This window comes from Triturus cristatus, chromosome 12 (assembly GCF_964204655.1).
Source record: "Triturus cristatus chromosome 12, aTriCri1.1, whole genome shotgun sequence".
Lineage (NCBI taxonomy): Eukaryota > Metazoa > Chordata > Amphibia > Caudata > Salamandridae > Triturus > Triturus cristatus.
Genome location: NC_140595.1, coordinates 601,936,253 through 601,960,403, shown reverse-complemented (window position 1 = coordinate 601,960,403; position 24,151 = coordinate 601,936,253). Strand labels below are relative to the sequence as shown.

The following is a 24,151-nucleotide window of genomic DNA, read 5'->3' as shown; positions in this document are numbered from 1 at the left end:
GCTACTCGATTAGGCAGGCGTTTCAGCGTCCCACATATGGGTAGTAAGGACTACATAAATATTACAATAAACACAGTTATACAACTTAATGAATGCAACGTGTTCTCTTATGGAAACTAATTGCAACCCTATTATTGCCCTGGGCTTCCTATGAAGAGTAACCGAAACAAGCAAGACACTACAGTGAATCGCACGGGACCAACGACATCCTAGGGTCCTTCTCTTAAAGTTAAGAATAAGAATCAATCGACCCTTCAAACTTTTTTCTCGAATTATGGAGACTGTTCTTGCAACGGGCTTCTAGCGGTAGAGTCTGTGCCTGTTTTGGGCTGCTTTTGAAAGTTGATTGTGCTTGTATTCTATCCCAGCTCAGGCAACAGGGCGCACGCGCGTCTCCGCTCCGAAGAGAGACGAACAGTGGCTCTTCATTCCGAGCTCGCACACGCCCCCCCGGACCCTGTCCCCTGTTGATCCCTGGACGTCCACCAGTAGCCAAGGCATTCTCCTCTGTCTCTCCCTGTTCTCTGGTTCCGTGGGGGGTCGAGCTCTGAGGGTCACGCGCTGGTGACCGGTGGGCCGCGGTGGAGGACAACCCGGCGCCTCGCGCCGCTGCACCAGGGCCCGAGGCGGTGTCCCTCCCGCCGGGCCGTGCTGCGATGCCCTCGGACTTCATCTCTCTGCTCAGCTCCGACCTAGACCTCGAGTCGCCACGGTGCCTGTACTCGCGAGGTGAGTCGCGCCACAGGTGGTAGGGGGTGTTTTGAATGTGGGTAAACACGAGATAAAGGGGTACTTCTGTGCAGGAAGAGTTCTTGGGAACGGTCAAGGTTAGAGGACGGAGGGCACCCCAGGGGCGGGAGGGGTTCTGGTGAGGTGGGAGTGGCAGACCTGGCATGCTTTTGAGGGCTGGGAAGGAGGAGCAGTGTTTGTCCCTCAGTGTAGTGGGTGGTGCCAGGCGCTGAGCACCTTTAGTGGGAGACCCCCTAATGATCCCGAGAACCTGTCAAGCACTAAGAATGCTATGAATCCCTCTACCTTGCACCTGCATTGAGACAGTGTTGCTGTTGTCGCTGATCACATGTCACAACATGGCCCTTTTACAAGGCCAGTCTCTATAACGTATGACCCGATCTTCACTTGGCCCTGCTGCATGTCTGCTCGCTGGATGGATTCCGCTTCTGGTCACTCCTGGTGGACTGCTTGTGGGATTTGGAGAGGCTTATGTCATTCTTGCTTGATTCACGAATTTTAGTAGACTTAACTCGTCTTGCAGATCTGATGCACATCCTGCTAATGTTGGGGATTATACTATTTACCTAGCTGGGTCAGAGCGTTCTGTCGCATTGTAACCTCCAAATGTTTGCCTTTTCCGGCGTCTGCCCCTGCAATCCTTTAAATAAACGTTACCCTAATTGACACTAAGCGCCTCACTTCCCCTCTGAAGCCGAACGCATCATTTATTTTATTTTTTTTGTTTTGGACTTTGCTCGCCCGTCCCTAAGAAGCGAATGTCTGACTTTTTTTTACGCCCTGTTTGAGCTGTACGTACACCTCTCTAGGCTTTGTCATATTTTGCCAGGTTCCCCCTTACACTGGCCAGTAATTCACGTTTATTACTTAGTCGCTACCCTTACATTGTTCAGTGGAGTTTTTATGAATCATGTGCTTAGTAAATTATCATACATGCCAACATTTCAGAAGAGCAAAGTGGGAGATTCTTTAAAAAAAAAATCGGGAGAATGGGGCCTTCAGTGGGGTTACTGTCATGTATGGATGGGCCTTGGAAGTGTGCTGCTGCAGGATCGGACATTTGAAACGCAAATGCACGTTTTTGTCTTACCTTTCAGAAGCATGGAGCGCAATGGCAGAGAGAGGGTGGTGCAAGTGTTCTGCACTCACTGGCCTGGCAGGTTGCTGGCAGTGCATATACCAACACCCCCCCCCCCCCCCCCCTACACACTCACCCACCTGTGTGGCAGCCCTGGCACACACACAGCCACCCCCGAGTACTTCACAAGTCTTTAAAAGACCATTCGCTTGTTAATGGGGCTTTGTTGGTTTTTCACCCCTTCTAGAGCCCCCCCATCGCCACTCTGACTATTGATGGAAGAATTAGCACGTTACACAATACCAAGCCCTGTCAGCGAGGAATCGGGTTTTTGCTTGCAGGAATCGGGAGGTGGGAGACTAGCCTTGACATCGGTAGTCTCCCGTCTGAATCGGGAGGGCTGGCATGTATGTAAATGCGAAATCGACGGTATTGAATGCACTGTTCTTCCTAAGTGGACAGGAACACGTTTTTTGTTGTTTTTGTCTGTCGCTTATATATAGAACTTGGTAGAATGCTACCCTGTGCTTTGCGCCGATGTGGGGAGACAGTTCATGATCTTGTGTGAGGAGGAATACAGTAGTTTGACTGTATTGGCGTCGCGTGCCGTTTTTATTATTTAGCACATTCCTGATCTGTGTTGTTTTCCATTTTACTTAACACGTTGTTTGAATGGTTTGTTTTTTCATTCTCCCTAGAATTATTTTTGGTCCAGTCACCAATACGATCCCAAAAAAACAGGCGGTGACATTAAAGTTGACATGTCTTAAAATAAATGCAACTAACAAGATAAGGACACGATAATGCTAGATGTACTAGTCATTCGATAAATGCGTTTTTAACAAATTGTTGCTCGGTATGTCGTGTGAGTAGCATTCTAGGCCCTTTCACTGCCAGGGTTTTTATTCATTTGTGTTTTTATGGCCTATTTTTTCATTTTGAGTGCCGTAAAAAGCCCCTGCTGTATAGTCTTAAAATATCATCCCGTCTGTGCTTTATTTTGTGATTTTGCATTTCTGTATCCTGAAAATACAATCTTTGTAATTATAACCTTGTCACTTAAGAAGACTCGGGTGTTAAGCAGCTACAAATCCACGGTGCTGTTGTAGGGAGAAACATGCGGAACAGACGTTCTGGAGAATAACATAAAAGCTCGCCATTCAGTACAGTTTTAGTTGCCACGAACACGTTTTTACCACCTCAGAACAGGAGCTGAAGTGGATTTCTATATTTTAACGTTTCCATCTCGTGCAACCCGGGAAGTATTGAAAAAAAGAGAATTCTGCTCTTTGTTTACAGCGAGCCCCATGTAGACTAGTGTGGCCTTACTTTCACCGACACCAGAAGTGATGTGTGCTACCTGGGACAAACATGAACATAGAGCAGAGATCATCAAACTGTGGGGCGTGCCCCCCTGGTTTGGGGGGTGTGGGGTCATGAATGTTTTCTTAGGGGGGCGCCAATGGGTCTGTAATTACATGCAAATGAAGAAATCCTGATTGCGCGATTCCAGGCTGTCTTCATTTACATGCAGCAGTTAAAGAACATAAAGTGTAAAGATGGTATGCTTTTGATATGGTCACTCATAGGTATAGTTCTAAATGGCGACGAGTTGTTGTTTTCTGAAGAGGGCTGTTTCCTGTAAAATAAAGTGAAAGGTGGCGTCATTGCAGAGACTTCGTCTTACTTGAGGAGCACTTCATTAATTAGGACATGCTTAGTGTATGCCAGGAAAGCTTTAGCACCCCATTTTTAAATTTACTGCATGAGGCATTGTAAGCTAAACATTGAAAAGCACTTAAATTACATCCACAGAAGATTGCTTATCTCAGGTTTTAGGACCAGAATTTTAAACATTTGTTTGCACTCATATGAGTGATCTCTCGGTCTTTGTGCCTGCACATAGCTGCAGCCTTTACACAGCGTTAAGGTGTATTCCAGTGGGGGAATTGAGATTTTTTTCTTCACACTTTCCTTGCATTTTACAGTTGAAAGATAGGCTGTTGTAATAATTTTAATTAATCCTATAATAGATGTATTCTGATTCTGTGTGTGTAGGTGTTTGTTTGTAGGAAAGAGAGCTATATATGTAGCAGGGTTATTTAAAATGTGTGTGTGTGTGTGTGTGTGTGCTTGTGCATGTCTAAGAGAAAGATACATATTTGTAAGTGTTATTTCCTGTGCACATGTAAGAGAGTAACATTGTGTGTGTGTAAGAGAGGGCTATATATGGAAGAGGTTTATTACAAATGTGGGTCCAAGTGTCAGACTTTTTCCTTAATCCCATCACTGGCAGGGACAGTCAAGAACTACCAAATCTGTGAGTACTGGTATTTGCAGTGAGTACCAGTGTTGGCTCTCAGGGTGGATGTGAACAAGCAGCCAATGTCTAGCTGAAAAGAAGTGGCTTAGGGTTGAGCCTAGCTACAGTACAACAAAGTTATCATAGTTGCAATAACGTTGAGAATGTTCAGTAAGAAATGTGAGTTTTTGTAATTACATAGCATTTTAATGAAGTCTCATAATGTCCAACTATATATACAGAGATGGGAGGGGACAGTGATGATGGGAGGGAGCGGTATGGTGGAGATGGGAGCCCATGTTGTAACAAATGTCTGAGGCAACAGCAAGGCAGTACCTGTCATTAGTGAAACCGGTGCAGTGACACTTTTGCCCAGGGACCCACTACATCATAATTATGAATGTTTTGCAATACAAAGTGAGCATGGGGGTTCATTCTCCTTGCTGCATTAGGGCAGAGGGCACCCTTGGCACAAAAAAGGGGGGCTGCATAGAGCAGCTCATTTTCTTTCAGAAAGAGACCAGACTTGATTCAAGACTGAAGTGATGGTCAGACATGGTGGGTAAGGCGTGAAAGTGGAGGTGATAGTCTGCTTATCAGGGCTACAGCCATTACTAGTACAGCAGGTGAAGTGCATTGGGGCCCTCAATTATGTGCAGTCATATTTTTGGTCAGTTCTGTTCTTGATTGATGCTGTTGCTTTTATATAAGCGCACATTTAGTGTGGATTGCGGGCTACAGAGAAGCACCCTTGAAATGATCTCATGACCCCGTCCCCTGTGATCACCCCTCCTCCTCCTCCCCAAATCCTTGCCATATCATTTTGGATGGGCGCCCAACTTCAAAGCATTTTGCTTAGGGAGAGGGCTCAGAGCAAAAAAGTTTGAAGACCTCTGACATAGAGGAACAGACTAGCGCATAGAGAGTGGTTGACACATGCTTACTTGGACATGGTCAGTACAGTAAGGAGTAGTTCCAGTATGGTAACTTTAGCAAAAGCAAACAATTAAACAACACCAAATATTAAATCCCTTAAGCTCGAAAATTATATTCAGTATTATTTAATCATATTGAACACACTAGGATGTTCGCAAACCAGCATAATGTCTGGAAATCATGTACAGCATATGTGCCCCACGTGGAAGGAAAAAGAGTGAAAAAGTTTATCAGGTGAAGGTTGGAAGGTAGTGACAATATATACATCAGTTATTTACAATAAAACAAGGGCTTGTCAAGCAAGACCATTGCATATCAACAAATTAATAGCCATTGTTTGTGTTATATAGGCCCAGTGAAAAAAGCACTGTTGGCCGCACTGGCATCAACATGTGGTAGCGTAGACCCCAAACATAACATAGGTCACTTGGGTCCTTACACAGGGGTCTTCCTCAGGACTGTGTATGGGGCACCGTGAGCTGCCCTTTACTGGGAATTCCAAAATGGTGTAGGTGGGCCCGTAGGCTCCTACTTCAGAAAGCGAGTGGATGGCACTGGATTATTGGTAAATTTTCTCCATAGGTAGGTAAATTATTTAGGTAGAAAGGGCCAAGTTTCTTTTCAGGTTCCAAGATACTTATCCGCAGTTCACTCAAAACTTAAAGTTAGCCTAAAAGGTGCTGATATTCTTGTACGTCAATGTGCATCCGCTCTCACCGAGATGCGAGCGGATGCACATTGACGTCCAAGAACATCAGCACCTTTGAGGCTAACTTTGTTTTGAGTACACAGTCCTGAGGAAGATCCCTGTGTAAGGACCCAAGCAACCTACGTTGTTTGGGGTCAAAACGTCGACTTTACCACATGTTGATGCCAGTGTGGCCAACAGTGCTTTTTTCACTGGGCCTATACAACACAAAGGGGTCAAAACGTCGACTTTACCACATGTTGATGCCAGTGTGGCCAACAGTGCTTTTTTCACTGGGCCTATATAACACAAACAATGGCTATTAATTTGTTGATATGCAATTGTCTGGCTTGACAAGCCCTTGTTTTATTGTAAATAACTATGTGATGTATATATTGTCACTACCTTCCTTTCGCTTCCAACCTTCACCTGATACACTCCCCCCCCCCCCCCCCCCCCCCCCTTCCTTCCACGTGGGGCACTTATGCTGTACATGATTTCCAGACGTTATGCTGGTTTGCGAACATCCTAGTGTGTTCAATATGATTAAATAATACTGACCGTAACTTTTGAGCTTAAGGGATTTAATATTTGGTGTTGTTTAATTGTTTGCTTTCGCTAAAGTTACACTACTGGGACTACTCCTTACTGCACTATTACCCAGGTCCCAGCGGCTTATTTGGCTTACACCCTTTATTTGTAACTACTTGGACATGGAGATATTGATGTGCACTGTAACAAAACCCAAATCCCACTGTCATCTAGCATTGTGGTGGAAGGCCAAAATACTCCATTTATCTAATTCCCCTGCAGAGCCACCACCACTGGGCAAACTGTATTTTTTTTTTACTTGTACCTTACTATAACACATCCAAAACATGGTACAATATTTGCATTAGCCTTATAAGCTACCCTCATACACATAATTCGTACCCTGTGGACAGCAGATTTGCAAACTTCCCCAACACACAGGTTAGGTCAAATATTGACGACAGCGATGCAAGATACACTCCTCCACACCTCCCAGTTAAAGGTCCAGCAGAAGCACATAGGAGCTAGTGCAGCATATGCAACATCAGTCCAATCTTCACTCACAGGGTTGAGGGAGAAGCTAAAACAAGCATTGGCAAAGCCAATAGGTCTCGCCTTTGGGATCTTATAAGTGTTTAGCCAGTGCTATTGGCTTTGCTAATGTCTTTAAGCTATATTGTGGAGTATTGTGTCTTGTGTTCAGCATGTTGCAAAGTTTTAATAAAAAAAGCTGGAGGTGAGTGGCCCTGCAGAAAAAGTAATGTGGGAAGGATGCTGCTGCAGGAGAATGTGTATTATGTGGATTTTCTCATAGGTTGATGTTCATTTAGGATAAATTGTCTTATGGGTGTTGTAGGCATAGAAGGACTGTTTGAGGGTGGTGTGCTTCTAAGAGGGTCGATTCTATATGGAGCTTAGTTTTATAGGGCACGATGTTTTAACTGTAGTGTGCTTTTCAGTGAATGTTGGTGGAAGTGTTTTAAAAGGGGAATCTTTCCCATACGAAAAATAGTTCGAGGGTGGGGGGTTGGGGGAGATTGTTAATGTGAAGGTAAATTTGTAGAGAGAAGCAGCAAAACATACAATGTGAATTTTATTGGCTGCAATATCAGAAAACTTACCTTAAAAATGTAAGTTTGCATTCACAGTGAAGGGTGAATTAGGAGGGTTATTGGGCGCTGTACTGATGTTAATTTAGGGTGGAGTGGCTTTGTCGCTTGTTTACTAGCTCTGCCGCCAAAAAAGGAGGAGGCGGGAAGGAGCCGGGGGAGGAAAGAAAGGGGTAGGGGAGGAGGAGGCAGGGAGGTGTTTTCCAGCTTTAACAAGTCCGCGAAACTACAAGCAACATTAGTTACATGACCCACGCAGATGGCACCCTGCGAGTCTGCAGTGGTACAATAAAAAGAAATGTCGCCCCCTGGTAAAGATCGTTATTATTGGTAGGAGCTTGAATGTGGCTTTCATAAAGTTGTACATATGGATGCTGTTTAAACAGCAAGCTGGCAAGTTTCTTACTGAGATGAGAATGTTGTTCGAAAGTTTCCATTCCGTTTGCGCTGTAACAGTTTCAAATGACTCTTCCCAACACTGCTTATTTTTTCAGACCCACTCTTTAAACATCCATGCTGACATTTAGACAAAGTCCCTCGGCCAGTTGTGATAAAATAGGTGATATCAGCACCTTGTATTCTTTGGCAACACTTAGAAGCAACCGCGTTAATTTAAAATATGAAACCGGGCGCAGTGATGGGCTGCAGTAACACAAAGAGAACAAGCAGGAAGTGGGATAAGGGAGGGGGTAGGGGAGAGAGGCACGCAGGCTGGCAAATGGTGAGCACTTTCGCGGCCGCTTTGATGTTCTCAGTGGCCGCGCGGCTCACTGTGAACATCAAAGCGGCCGCGAAATGATCACGCAGGCTGCCAAATGGTGCACGCGCCCGGCGCACATGCACTGTATTTGGAGGCCTGATAGCACTAGTTTGCACTTCCAAATCCCCCGTTTACTAAAGCTCTCGCCAGAGCAGCGCTAAAGCGCTGGCTCAGGCAAGACTTAAAAAGACAGCAAGCACCAGATATTTCCAACGTTGGTCCTTGAGGGCTTGATTAATTTCCAGATATTCAATGTATGTGCATGGGGTACATTTTACATACAGTTAATCTAAGGGGGGTATCGTTTACTTAATGCTTGTCCTTAAAATCTGGACAATTGTGGATCGACATTCTATACCATAGGCCGATATGGATGGGTTCCAAAGCAAACCACTACTGCGCCAGGGGGATAACGAAAGGGTGAAACTGAAAGTGATCTAAAAATAGAAAAAAATACATGCATCCAGTATAGAGCTTGCGGTCTGGTTCCTAAGAGTGAAGGTTTACAACCATCTCTCTGATTGCTGTGTTCAAGGCTAGTGACATAGCAGAAGAAACTTTGTATTTACACTCGGATTAATCTGTGTAATGGAAGGTGCCTAAAGAACTAAATTTTCATGCTCGCAGATACACGCCAAGCAGCTTCACTCTTACCATATTCCTGAACATACCATCTCTTGAAACAGTTGGCTCAGCAAACCAATTCCAGGCCTTATTAGCACTAGAGTATGTGCTTACACTGGCTGGTTGGTCATGCTGCATCTGTACCTGCCTTGTACGTTTATTTAATTCCTGTACAGATAAACCCTGCCTATCTGCCGTTGAATAAGGGCTCAAATGGTAGGTGCTTTTTTAATTAAAACTTCTCTAATTGTTTGCCTTTTTGGTAAAGATAATTCTGTAAACTATCTGTGAGCAAAAGTTGAAGCAAACTTTTGGGAGCACCTTTTTATAGTGCTACTGAAATGTAATCAGAAAATGTAAAAGTAAAACTCATGCATTTTCACACTTTTCAAAAGAGTTTGTGAACATATGGGTGTTTCAAGTAGGATTTTGGGGAGTTGCTGCTATAGGTGAGACAGTAAAGCTTGTAGAGCCTATGTGGTGAAGTTGGTGGTGTAGATTATAATTTGTAGTTGATGAAGCTTAGTATATTTTAGTTGCAGTAGATGAAGGTGTAAATGGTTACTGCATACTTGGTTGTGAGTTATATGTGGTTGTGTAAGGTTTGTACTGTAGTTAATGGCCAGGTTGAGTGAAGTGCTTGTCTGCTCGTGAAAAAATCCCTTAAACAAATGGTTTATGGTAGAGAAAGGAGGATGCCACATGTGCTGTTGGTGGCTATTGTAAATTGTAGGTGGTGGTTTTATATAGCATACTGGTGCTGTCTGATGGGGATGTATGTGCTGATTTACATTGTTGGTGTGGCTGTGGATCATAGGTAATAGAACAGAATGTAGCTCATAGTTTTTGTAGGTGTAGATGGTAATAAAGGTGTTGAGCTGGGGAAGGTAGCATCTGGAGCAGGTTTATAGGGAAAGACACTCTCCCGCTCCTCCCAGCTAAAGCGTCCTCTAAACCTTATCTAGTGACGTGGGCAAAACCCTCTGTTGTCTAAAGAGGATGCTTGCACTAGTATAGTATTCATTGAAGCATTTCCCCCCCTCAATCAAAACCTTCTTTCATTGATGGAGAAAATATGAATTGTACATTTGTCGCTTAGCCCACTTTTGTTATGCCACTGTGATGGTTTGCCATTAGTGGTGGTAAAGGGCTACTAATGCCTGTACTGAAAACAATAATAGTTTAAATATTTCTACATACAAAATGCTCAACCTCTCTCTATATATATATATATATATATATATATATATATATATATATATATATTTTTTTGGCTAGAGCAAAGCTATTTGCTCTCCAGCAGCGTTTCGCAAGGTAGCTCTGGGAATTTCAACAATATAACTCTCCTACTGAGTGCTAAGCTAAGAACATATAAAGGGTTCAGCGCCATTATTTAGGGATGCAAATAAAGGTGGTTTCGGACTGCAGATAATAGATAAACTATCATAAGGTTTTTATATTAAGTGCCTTGCTTTAGTCTTAGTGAGCCGGAATCAAACCCACAATGGTCTAAAATGGAAGGAACACAACTAAACATTTGAAATGAGTAGGTTTATTTTAGTCAGTGCACGGTAAAATGGCATTGAATGCATTCTTCCCACAAAATACTATATTTGTGGCAGAGAGCTAAAACTACTTTATTTTGCGCATAGTTAAGCGTTCTTGTGGGTTAATCAAATTAAGTTGGAGAATACAGGTGTTTCCTGAAAGAGTTGGATTAAATTTGGTATCTTTAAAAATACACACTCATGTCTGTGCATTATTTTCATTTGAATTACTTAACTACAAATATGATTAGAAATAATGAGAAATCTGAAGTCGAATTCTGTACCAACCTTATCTGCAAAGTCGATTGGAGGCGTTGCGACTATTTTCTAGCTGCCAAAAGTTTCAATAAAATGATTAAGGTACACACATACCTATGCATTGTTTCTATAGATCAAACTTAGACAAAAGGCAGCTGGGTGCTGTACAGGGTAAAAGACTTTGAGGAGTTGCTCCTTTTTGCGGTTTGGTCTTTGGAACAACAATTTAGGTGGAGAGTGGTCTTCGCTCTGGTGAGGTTTTTTTTTAGAATGGATACCCTAACATCTTTGGATTTGTAGAGGACCAGTTTAACAAAATTATTAATGGTAACTTCAGAACGAGTAATAAGGTAACAATCGTCCCCAATGATAGTGAAAAATGTGATAAATTATTGAATCTCCAAAAGAAATGAAAATGGGGAGAATAGCGTGCAGATTACGTAATCGAGTATCGTAAAACCGGTGGCATCCCTATCGGTTTACAGATTAGGAATGAGCCAGCTTTTTTAGTTGATAATCAGACGTTTAAACACATCTGGACTCTGACTGCAAACCAACGGAGTAGGGGTTGGATGGAACCGATTATATAGACTGCAAAGGAAGTGATTTTATTTGAGAAAAAAGAGATTAAGGAGTTGAGACGCATTTTAAGAGAAAGTATAGCATTGGTTGAAGTAAAAAAAATAGGATTGATGGAAAAAACAAGTAATAGATCGGTATGAGTAGTACTTGATAGATAAATAAAAATCTTTACAATTAAAAATGATGTTCAGAAACTCAGTTTTGAAATAGTTTACCTCTCTCTTAAGTAACAATATTATGATGAACAACACTGACTTCATCCACAAAGAGAGAGGGAGTTTCTCTATGAACCAAAAAGTAGTCACATTTTCAGATACATCATATTTAAGTACAGACTCTGAAGTTGAGAGTGTGTATAGGAGAGATGAAAGGGATGTTATGGGTAGTAGCATGGATTATTAGCCTTTTTTAGAGCAACACCCAAAAGAGAAATCAAAAGAAAAATTGTGGGACTGGAAGGGGCCAATATCAGAGAGTCCACCAATCCTAAAAAGATTATCTGACCAGGAGCCATAAATATTGTCAGTAAACAATCAAGTAGAACCATCACTAAAATACAAAGGGAGACTTTAGAAAAGGGCATTCGTTTTGTGCCAACCAGTATTCTTATTAGATTTGTATTGGAATAGGACCTTAGGGCCTTTTTAGAAAGCTCAGACTGAATAGGTTCTTTCAGGGTAAAGATAAGGCTCCATCTGAAAATAGACCAGGTCTTGAACCCAAATCCACTTTCAATCCTTCCTTGTCACTAGTAGTAAAAGAGGTTGTGTCAAATCTCTCATAGAACCTTTGAATAAATATGTGGACTGTTTCCTGAGACTTCTAGTGAGCGTACAACGATTTAGTATGAAGGATTCAGCACATTTGATCTCATAAGCAGAAGGCTTGGGGTTTGAGAGAAAACTTTCAGTATTTAGTCACACCTGACCTAGTATTGCCTTGTACACATCTTCTTCAAGATGACAAAATCATGGCGATTCAAAAAATCTTAGAATAATCAGGGTTTTAAGGTCCCACGGTGTAACCATGATCTTAAAGAACAATATTTTCCTATTTAATAAAGAATCTCTTCCTTAAATTGATAATGGCCAGCGAGGGAGCCACTTCTACTCCAAGATTAAAGTGCTTTTTATGTAGGCAAATTTGAGAATAAGCATGTTTACAATGCTTTGGAAATATACTTTATACATGTTAAGCATTAACCCTGCTTTATTGATGACCGATTCTTCATTTGGTGTGGCCCTGTGAATTTATTAATTGAATATAAAACCTGGTTAAATCTAGGTGATAGAAATCTGAGATTTATCTCAACTAATAAAAATATTAAATGTAACGTTAAAAGAAGTTGCTGGCCGCTTAGAAGTTGAACTATACGTGAAACCCACAGACAAGAACACGCTATTACACTATGAGAGTTACCATCCTATAAGTCAAAGGTAAAACATCCATTTTTGGGCAAATTTCTGAAGTTATGGAGAAATTGCAGTACTCTGAGTAAAAAGGAAAATTACAGGATTGTTTTTGTTAGTAAATATTTAGGGATAAGCACCTACAACACTCCCAAAACGTCTACATTCCGCAAGAATATGTACTTGAGAGATAAGTTGGTACATATCTTTTGAGAGAGAAAACCAAATGTGCAAGTTAGTATAGACACAAAGTAAAGAATAATAGATAATATATTGTGTGAACATTATAGCATACGTCATGCCATGGAGTAGAATATAAGAGACATCACTTTACAAATTGTAGGAGCAAGAACATATGCCTATTTAGGTATCTTTGCAGCAACGGATACGTGGGAGAAACTGGTCGAGAATTATGTATTTGAGTCAGTGACCATAAATCAGTAATCGAGGCAAAAAAGATAGGAACACCGCTAGTGGAACATTTCCTTGAAATAAATTGGATGGAAATGAAAATGAGGTAGCTTATACAAGCGAAAATAGAAAGTAGGAGATGGAGGTAATACTATCACAAGAAGGTAAATTCACGAGTAGTTTTTTATGTTGAAATTTGATTCATACAAAGTGGGGTTGAACTGTAACAATAGGTTATTCAATTCTTGCATACATTAGTTTATGAATCTTGTAATTTTAACATGCATAAATAGGGTTGGAGATGCCCTTTACGCTATTGAGAAGAGGTAATAAGTAAAATAACGGAACTTTAATTCAGTAGCTTTATTCGGCTTGTAAAAACAAACCATAAAAGCACAAACATGGAATACACTAAAAACAAAAAATACATAATTCATATAGTTAAAACATTGCAATTAACAACATGAAACTAGGACCACAACTTACACAAAATAAGTTAATCCTTAGCGTTTAAAGATCAACGCACATTGCAAATAGCATTACATATTTATAAAAAGCAAGGTTATATTGTCGGTTAAAACAATAGAGAATTCCTGTGTCGTAACGTGCTTAAAGAATGCGGTCATACCTACCCAGACATCAAGTTTGGAAAGCAACTGCAAGTATAGTAATGAAGGAATGTGATGTAAACGTGAAAGGGCTCTTTAAAAGTGGAATAAAAACTTCCTAGTATAATTACCATAAAATCCACAAAATTTGCCAGGGATTACATTGAATGCTCATTACATGGACAGACCAAAATTCTTTCCGGCCAAATTGGTCCAATTGAATGAGAGCGGGCATCTTATCTGGGCCAACCTAAATCTAGTTAGAATGACCCTGTCTTCCAAGGCCAGGTAAGGCTCCAGAACAGGCGTTGTTTGAACTTGCACATATTCTCATAGACAAAGGCTTCCAGCACTCAGATGACTCTCCTTCCCTTCTCCTAAGATCACCAAACACAGATGTTAGCCATTTCTTATCCCTAGCGGTAATGTCTCCTGGTGATGAAAAAATATCGGGCCGTCGCAAATTGGGGCACGTGTCTTTAATGTACCTGAGCCAGGGGATAGGAAGATTCCTGTCACAGGCGTGGCAGTCCATGATTTCCCTAGTCAAGGAGGCTTCAGGTTTGAGCCAGATGGAACACCATAAAATCAAGGGAGACAAGTTAATAAAGTCACCCACATACAGTAAACCAAGTTCCTTGTGAAGGAAATAGGTTGGTGACCCCGGCTACACACCAAGGATGCATCTACATACTCTATTCTCCTTTTCCTACAGATGTTTAACAACCTTCTACCCCCAATGAGCCAGATCGATAGGTGAGAGTAGGTTTACACTCCCTTTTATAAATCTTGACGTGAACCACTAAGGGCTTATTACCTATTTTTGAGGCCAGACCAAACAGGACACCTACAGAGATGCAGAACTAAAAACATTGCTGCTGAGGCAAGGTGCCCTCAGGAATCAAAAGTTACCCCCCCCCCCCCATATGTATGTAAAATCGTGAATTCGTCCAATGTGCATTTCATGAAGAACAAAATGGCTCCATTTTTGGTTGGTTCTTCAGGTCACAGGACCTTATTAAACTTTTGGTAAGATTCGTATGAAGACCCAGACCATTCATAAAGTTGACGAAAGTGCCCAGCAATATGTGGAGGCCAATTGGTATATACAGCACATTTAATCTGTGTCATCTGCGTATAGAAGAACTGGGACTCACCACCCAGACACAGTCGGCACGTCCCTGCTCCTGTCCACCAGGGCCGCGTCCAGGCCATTGAAGTATAAAAGAAAGAAATAAGGACGAGAACGCAGCCTTGCCGGACGCCTTGATCCAGGACAAAACTTTAAATACACTCTCCATTTGGCCTGCGTCTAACCGAGGCACTAAGATCAAAATGCAGGGCTCGTAAAAACAAACACCAGGCCTGGGCCAAGACCCAGGGATGTAAGCCCTTCCCACAATTTAGATATGACTGCACTATTGAAAACACAAGCCAAGTCTATAAAAGCAAGAAAAAATACCCTCTTTTGGCCAAAGTTTATTTATTAATTAAAAGGTATAAATTGAGGCACTGTTCTTGAGTGTCCAAGCCATGTCTGAAGTCATATGGGGTATCAGAGATGATAGGATTGTCAAAGTTCCACAATATTATTATGTTGAGGATAACCCTTCCAATAAATTTCACAGCGTAATCCAAAACAGATATGGGCCTTTATCAACAAGGGGAAGCCCTATTCCCTTTTTAAAAAGAGGAATGATAATATCCGATTTGGGCAGGCCAGTCTTACAGGCTGAATTGGCGTAATTTGTTAGAATTGAAGCCTTCAGGTCCACCTCCAGCTTATGCAGATCCATGGGTACCCCATCAGGCCCCAGAGCTTTATGTATGGGGTTTGCACAAATGGCTTCACCTACTTCTTCGGCAGAAAACACTATGTCCAGTGAGTAGATGGGCATACAAAGATCACTCTCTCCACTAATATGGTCAGATGTGTGTTAAACTTTCTTAAAGTTCCCCACCTAGAAATCCACACTGATGTTCCCACAGACACGGTTAAAGTCAGACTTCAGCAAATTATTATTATTGACAGTGTGCCAGAACAGGCCAGTGTTACTAAACTTGTAAGAAGTAACCAAAGTGCACCAAACATCCTCCTTAAGGTCAGCCGTCCTTCTGCTAATGACTGACTTATAAATTCTTCTACAGGTGGCGCCCCCTGAGGGCACTCTACAGAGAATGGTTAGCCTCCTTATAGGCCTTGCCGAACTGAAAGTGGGTAGCTGGCTTAGCAGGTGCAGTTGGCTTTAAGTATTTTTTTAATCGTATGCCTGTCACGCCCCGCCCCACAGACCAGAGGAGACTACTGCTTCCATTTGGTTTCAGATTTATTGGTTTGCTACGGACACTTGTCCAGGGGTGGAGAAAAAGGGGGGACCAAGAGGGGTTGTCGTTGTACAGAGGGGTTCCTGAAGTCCTTCCGGCTTCTGTCGTCTCCTCCCGCTTCCTCGGTGGTTTCCACGGGCGTGGTCCTGCCAGGCGTCCCCTCGTAAAAACAACAAAAGAAACACCGGACGATTAGTATCTATCCTCTCCCTCCTATCGGCTCCCCTTGTTTACTCTAGGGTAGGGGGCTCTCTTGTTTTCCTCGTCCCTGGGGCCTTTTAGTCAGGTCTGTCCCGTTGGAGAAAGAATACGGGCCACCCACCCGCTACCCCTATCGGTGGGTGTCTATAAGCCTGAGGTAGGCCAGCTGTACGTGCCACCAACCCACGAGGGACCTCCCGGTTTCCTCTAGCACTTGCCTGAAGCCGGGACCCGGCTCATGGGCCCCGGCTGCCTCGTCCTTGGGTCCTTCCTCTGGGTACGTCCCGGCGTAGCCTCGGGTTTCTGCCTTTGTTCCTCCTTCGCCCCTCTGTTTGCTGGTTTCCTCGTCCTCGCTCTGCTCCTCGTCCTCGCACCGCTCCTCGCTCTGCTCCTCGTCCTCGCTCTGCTCCTCGCTCTGCTCCTCGTCCTCGCACTCCTTCGGGCTTTTTGAGTCCCTCAAGCCCCTCCTCTCAGGTGTGAGTAGAGTTAGTACCGGTAGCGGTGTCCTGGTGCCCCCCGGGGTCCTTCCTCAATTCCCCCTCGTCACAATGCCGTAAGGTATTAACAACATGCATATTACTGGAATGGTCAGAGGTCGAGCTCAAACAATCAAAAACTAATGTTCTGAGAAAAACAGACATGTTACATCATTCAAGTTAGCTGTCTTCCAAGCCAGCCTAAGCCCATCACTACTTGGTAGATTCGTTCCACCCACTGAGATAACATTGGGACCAGGCCTCGGGCGTGATACGATGATTCTAGGGGGATTGTGGTCACTGAAGGTACTGGGAATAACTGCCCTGTCCGCCAAAGACCCAAGCATGTTTCTACTAGCAAATATAAAGTCAATAGTGAACACACACCCAACCCCCCGCCCCAAAAGTAGGTGGTGAAGAACAATAAGGGGCAGCCCTCTCAAGCACATTACACAAATCCTATCTGATTAGGTAGGGGGGGAAACATCCGTCCCCTACAATCTCTAGCATCAGTGGGTGAAGCTATGAAGGGGGGGGGTTAAAAATATAATGATCAAGGCCAACGAAAACACCCTCCTCTCAGTCCAATTTGCCTTCAAAATCCCCTGCAGGTATTGTATTGAAACCATGAGCATGACATCAATGACTAAGTTACAAATTACAAATAAAAGCAAAAAGAGCAACATAATGAGGATTATCATTATAGAAATTTATGAGAACAAAACTAAAAGATTTTGACTACTTGATCAGAAATGCTTGAATTAGACTATTATTAGTAAGTAACTGTGAGTCCGGTACGGGCCCTTCTGGCATCAGAGGGAGTGGTGCGAGCAGAAAAACAAAACTATCACAAAAAAGTCCCTGGTGGCCTCGGACTTCTGCAGAATGACCATATTGTGAAGTGAGACAAAGTCCACCCAGTTTTTCACCTGAATTTAACAGCAAGCCAAGCTGTGTTCCAACATAATAGCCTAACCTTACAGGCAGTGCCTGACGGTGACAGAGAGGGCTTAAGCTCAAAATCTGCTTCCAGAATCAAAGGGGGCCACAGCTGGCACCTTGCAACCATTAGCTGAGACCTCATAGTCAGTTTTCCCCTATCAATACAAATGTTTACATCAAGCTGCAAGGGGGAGTCATGGCAAAGTCAGTCGGAGCCATGGATCTCAGCCAAAGTAGAAAAACGATTAGTTGTAGATGCTGAATAAAAGACACTCCATGTCTGCTCAGAAGCCAACTCCCTGACTGCCTTCTCCCTTGCTATACCTTACCTCACTTGCACGAATCTGTAAAAATACCCTAATGGCAGGACCATCACATTACTTTTTAGCACTTTTAAAGAGGCTGGCTTAGTATATGGTGCACACGTACGTAAGTGTAGCACCCTGCACTAATCCAAACAACCCTTATGGTGATTTTAGTGGTCTTAGACAACCTTAGAAAGCTCTCTAAGTGGAAGCTGTGGAGAGAAGCCTTCAGGCGTAGTCCAAAATGAGTGTAAAGCAGCTTGTTTTTACCAGTACTTAATCTTTTGGTGTAGGCTAAATGATAAAGAACCACACAGTGTAGTTATAAAAATATGTATTTATTATAAACACTCACAAACACATTGCAATATCTCCTACTTGGAGATATAACCACGATACTTTGATAATACAACACGTAAGTAGGACACATACACAGTGGTCTCCAGGGGGGAGGCAAAACCATACACAAAAATAGTGGAATGTGAATCTCAACTTAAGTTGGAACTGGACCCAGAAGATGTAGAAGAACCGGGGACCCAAGGAGCCACCCAAGGTAAGTACCCAGGAACCGCACGGAGCAGTGTGCAGAGTGGGAACACCACCGCGTGCTCAGTATGTCAATGGGTATGTTGAAGTATTAAAGAAGGACCCTTCCCAGTGGACCCTGAAGAATCCCCGTGGAGGATGGCAGGTTGGAGAGTCACCAGACCCGTGGATACCCCAGTAACTAGGATACCTACACCAGGGAAGCTGGGTGCATAGGTGAGAAGTGATGTCGGAAACTGCCGTAGACCACAATGGAGGACTTCAGTGAAGATGCCGCTGGTAAAGTAAGTGAAAGAATCCTGTGGAACCCAAAGGTGGATTCAAGAGGAGAGGTACCTGCAAGCAGAGGGGGCAGCGTCTATGCCACTCAGGAGTGACCAGGAGGCACGGAAGACGAATGCCCACCGATGTCGGGGATGCAGGAGAGTTGACGGATCCATTGAAGTTACAGCAGTGCGGAACAGGCAAAGCTGTGGAAGACCAGTAGCCGTTCACGAGCTGTCTCACGTTGGATGGAAGAGCCAGGCGGTCAGTGTCTGGCAGGGGCACCACCAAGCCTTGGCAACAGCAACCAACGTAGTTGTAAAAGGTGCAGTTTTGGAACAGCAAGGTCCAAGTGACTCACCATGAGCAAGTAAGTCAGAGCAGGCCTGAGCAAGCAGGGGAGCCCACTAGAGCCAAAGGAGACCCTCGATTACCCACGGGCAGAAGGCCCAGGAGTCGCAAGAGGACCTTGAGCAACTCATTGAATGATGAAGGCCCATGGTGCAGAGGATGTGGTGCAGGTGAAGATCTTGGTTGCAGGAGATGGTTGAGGCTGGAGCTTCTTGAAGCCCGAAGATCTCTGGAGGAGGAAGTCAACAAGCCTTGGCAACGGCACGTCGACGTGGTGTACAGTAGTACTGCTCCAGCGGTTCTGACGAGGGATACTGGCTTCAAACTTGCTGTGAAGACCGTGCAGGCCTCGAGGGAGTTGCAGAACCACCACCTGTGTTGCTGAACCTTTCGGAGTCCGTAGGAGCTCAGGAACAGCAGACCGGTCAGCTTTATTGCCGTTCCTGCAGATGCAGGGAAGTGACTCCTTCACTTCAAGGGAGATTCTTTTGGGTGTCTTTGATGTCCACAGGCCTGTAGAAGAACCTGTATGAAGCACAAGCACAGACGACAAAGAAGACTGGCAGTACGACAAGACCAGGCTCAGCCGGAGTCTTCCCTAGTTGCAGTCTCTGTTCCCAAAGCGAAGTCCAGGGAAGTCCAATGTGCCCAGACGGAGGAAGACAGTGGTTTCGGATCTGAATATTGTCCCACAACGAATCTAGGGACCCACCCACAGGTAAGCCCTTAAGTACCCTAATGAAAGGGTTGGGATGATTCAGGGGTGTCTCCCGGGGGAGGAGGGGCTGGATAGTGTGGAGGATACTCCTATGTCCTTTGTCTAGTTTTGTGCCACAGCGGAAGCCAACGGCTCTGTGAACTGGTTTCAAATGGAGTATGCAAGGAGGGCACTAAATGTGCCCTTCATAGCAGTGTAGTGGCGCTGATAAGCGCCCCCACCCAGTCCCAATCAACTTTCCTGTCTGGGAGGTGTTTAAACTTCCCTGTGACAGGAAACCTATTCTCCTGCTTGAGCGTGGCTCAGCAGCAGGAGGGCAGAATCATGTCTCTGGTCGGCAGCAGCCTTAGTTTGCTGTCCGTGTCTAGAAGACTGGTACCGGGAGCACTAAGAGCCTACTGGAGAAGCGTTACAGTGCATGGACTCATACCTTCCACACCGTTTAAGGTGTTGGGGTATGATTCCAATATGTTTGATACCAAACATGGCAGGGTTCGTTACAGCTAGTTTAGAGATAGCCATCGCGTCATGACGCATGGCTACTCTATGTATCGTAATGGCTTATGCACTTGCAACTCGTGAGAATGGACTCTCTGGGATTGTAGCGGTGTCCTGCTCATGCAGGGCACTATTGAGTCCTGCACAACTTAACTTCAGGAGCACCTTCATTTTTAAAGCCATCTTGCAGACAAAGTGTTAAAATATGATACTCTTCAAAATTCAAAAAGTGTATTTAATTAACATGCATAACCTTTTCACATTAGCACATCAGATACTAGTGCATGAAGCAGTACAGTTTTCAAACATGAATTTAGAAACATTAATTCTTCCCTCCAGCCTGACAATAATGCCAAAAGTGAACTAAAGAGGCAAGTTGGTAGTTGTATGCACTCTTTGGGTGACGTGGCTTCCTACTATACAAGTAAAACTTACACGTTTATTAAATCAAACATAGAAGGATTTGCACGGCGCGCATCCTGAAATCATGTATTTCGAGCTCCTTGTATATATGATAATGACGAAAAACAAGGGAAAGAGAAGCAAAAATTATTGCCTAGGATCACATCGTTTTGCAAAGTGGGTAAACTGGGATGAATCCCAACATTTCTGGTTTTAAATTGTGCAATTCAACAACTAGATGTATATGTTTTTCTTCCCCTACACCCTCCTTACTGTCAATGCCCCCAAACCTCTAACCTTGGCCCAACCATACCCCACTGGCATCATTGCGACCCTCTGTTACTTCACAGACCACACCTTTTGGTCCCTGGGAAAATGTTTGAGAGTACCCATGCACTAAGCCATTTCTGGAAGCCACCTATGGTTATCAAGGTAGCATTTTTTCTTCCAGCCCATCGCTGTATTTCCCTTTGCAGCAACTAATTCTAGTTCCACAGATTTAATAATATGGTTGTGACTGTTTAGGCCTACGAAATTGGCCCAGTTAGCACTGCAGAGGCTCAAGCGGAATCTCCAGCCCTCGCAACCTCTTTAATTATCTGTTAACTCTGCCCAGTAGGCCTGAATGTGGCAGCAGTTCCACACTATATGATAGGAAATGTATGTGTACCTGTAAACATCTTGCACATGTGTCATTAGGGCCTTCAGTCTGGCATGAGAACAATGCTTTTGGATGTAGTTTATTTGAGTAAACTTAAACAAGGCTTTCCTTGTCACTGTTTTTACATATTGCAGGACCTTATCCCATGTATCCTCTCTAATTTCCCTTCTTCTATATATATCTCCTACATATTCTTGAATGCTGGGGTAACTGAGACGAAAGTGGAGGGTTAATATCTGTGCAAAAGGGAAACCGCATGTGTACAATTCCCCAGTGTGAGAATATTAGCTAGTTTACGAGAGGTGGGAGACTTGTCTGGAGTATCCGACAAAGTTATGTTTATAGCCTCCAGTAAGGCGCATGTACCACGAATTGACCTGTGCCTAACCCATACTGATATTCGATTTCATCAAAGGTCGTGCTTACCCCACCATTCACATGAACAGATCACCTATTGCATGAATGCCAGCATCCGACCCAACTCTGTTGTCAGAATACCTGGTTAAGGGAGGAAATCGTAGCAAACCTCTCCTCTCAGGGGCAGATGGTATTTCCCCCCCCCCCCCCCACCTCTGAGGCACGAGTGCAATGCTGACAGCAGTATTTCGCCGCTCTAAGCGTTCGCGAATGTGTCCTCATGGGTACTTTGAGGCTCAACATTTCACTGTTCTATGTAGTCCCTTTCAGGCATGCAGTATGCGTTATGACCTGCCAATCCTTTGGTCACCCCAACCATCTCATTGTCCAAAACATATTTGCGGTAAAATAGTATACTTCTAAATTGGGCAGACCCGTTCCAGCCCTGTGTAGTGGCAGCATGGCACGCTCTATAGATAATCTCGGTTGTGTGCTGTCCCAAATCAATTTGGAGAAGAGGCTATTTGACTCCCTGAAAAGGAAAACCTTCAGTAATACTGGGATAGCTAGAAAGAAGCACCACAGCCGTGGAAAGACCAACATCTTAGAATACTCTTCCTAGCACTGACAATGGAAGTCCCTTCCAGAAAGAAGTTGAGTTGCAGATCATGGTCACTGCTCTCCCAATATTCCCACAGGAGGTTTATTTAGCAGCATTTCTGGTACTTATTTTCTCAACTTGTAAGCAGTCATTTTATTTGTTAAACCTTTATTTCTATTTTATTATCAAAACATACACTGAACAAGTATACAGCATATTGACAGTGGTTGAATATACATTTAAATGGCAACATTATTGTGGGTTTATCACCTCAAAGTTTTACATTCTGACTGGGGCAGTTAGTACACATACCATTCTGGCTCACAAAAAAAGTCTCTCAGTCAGAGTATTGCAGACAGCTGAAAAAGGGCCTGTCTTAATACCCATTCGTACAAGAGGTGTTTCTAATCCAACAAAATAGCTGCTTTTGTCTATGCTGGACTCCTAGGAAAAGTATATGCGAAATTAGTTTTAACTTGATTAACCCAAGAACATAATCTCTTGGAAACGGGTGCTTTTGCCAAAATCAAAGCTCTATATGTCATTGTTTGATCCTGTGTGCTAATGGTGGGAAATCTATGGAACTGACAGGGTGTTGTGCTGTGTGCTCTTGTGCTTCCTAGTAACATTTCATTTGGTGTACTGTGAAGTACTTTGGAACAAATATCGGTCAGTTGAAATAATAGAGCTACTCCACACTAGGCCCTAGATAAGTTGGATTTACAGTGTGTTTTGTTGACAAGAATTGAAAGTGTCTAGGCCTGAAACCCAGCTGTCTTTTGGCTCCTGTCCTGTTTGGACTCGGTCAGACTTAACTCCTCTGTTGTCTAGTCCTGGATATTCTCTGCGTGAATGGGTCTATGCAGACGATTTATTCCTTTAGGTTTATACAAAGATTGGGTTAGACAGAAAATTGGACATGTTGGGCAACTATTTCATAATTAATAGATTGTCTATAAATGTGAAACATGTAGACATATCTAGTAATCTACTTCAGTTTTAATGATTAGGCAATTTACTGATTTGATAGTTGTGGAGACTTCGTTTGCCCCACTGCTGAAAACTGTCGTGGCTAAAATTCTACAAATGACCTCTACGGTACATAATTTCTTACTTTAGATGAAGTAGTCAAATGGCATTATTTAGAATCCTTACTGGTTAAAAGATTTGTTCTACCTAAGAAAAACATTTTTCTGACTGATTGGAACGGAGCCTATTATCAAGGGAGCATGCAGCTTTCCCCAGACTGGCTAGATTTCTTACTCTGTTAGGGCGAGGCAAACAACATGAAGTTATTGGTTATTTGTCTTCAAGCTTTGCAGAGCGGTGAATCTAAATTTACAACGTGGTTTGTTAGTAGAATAATTCATATTGAAATTATTATTTAATTGAACATTTATAAACAGAAAAACACCAGGATTCAACTAAAATGAATGTTTTATGAAAAAAATTAATTTTTAAGAATTACACATCCATATAAACGCAGTACATTTCAAGTACAATTATCTTAAAAGAACACCAAAGTTCCTATTTTTTTCTTAATACATGCTCTATGAAATTTGCAATACTAATACAAATAATGCGTTAACACTTTTTGGTACCATTCTTGCATGTTTTATTTTAGCTCTTAAATAAGCTTTACGTTCATATAAAAATCAAGGACACAGCACCAACACCTGTTAAAATATCAGGTCTTATCTGATCACAATGATAAACTAGCATTATCAAAGCAAGTAAATTTGCCCTTTTTGACCTATCGGCTTTGCGAATGCTGTGCTGTTTCATAATGCAATCTAATGCCATTATATATACCAATCTTCAATGGATCACTTGCGTGTGGAGTTTTAGGTTTCTCTATAAGAGAATCCAGGTTGACATTATCATCCTCATGTGATCTCTTACTTGGGACCT

General features: G+C 43.1%; 1 protein-coding gene across 1 annotated transcript in view; it reads left to right on the top strand.

Annotated features, from left to right (window-relative positions):
* The first annotated feature begins 371 nt into the window (after positions 1–371).
* Positions 372–24,151, top strand: part of NFAT5 (nuclear factor of activated T cells 5) — a 796,538-nt gene continuing 772,758 nt past the window's right edge. The window contains 1 exon segment of the mRNA XM_085638738.1: positions 372–729. Within this exon segment, the coding sequence (XP_085494864.1) occupies positions 657–729 (73 nt within the window). The 5' untranslated portion in view covers positions 372–656.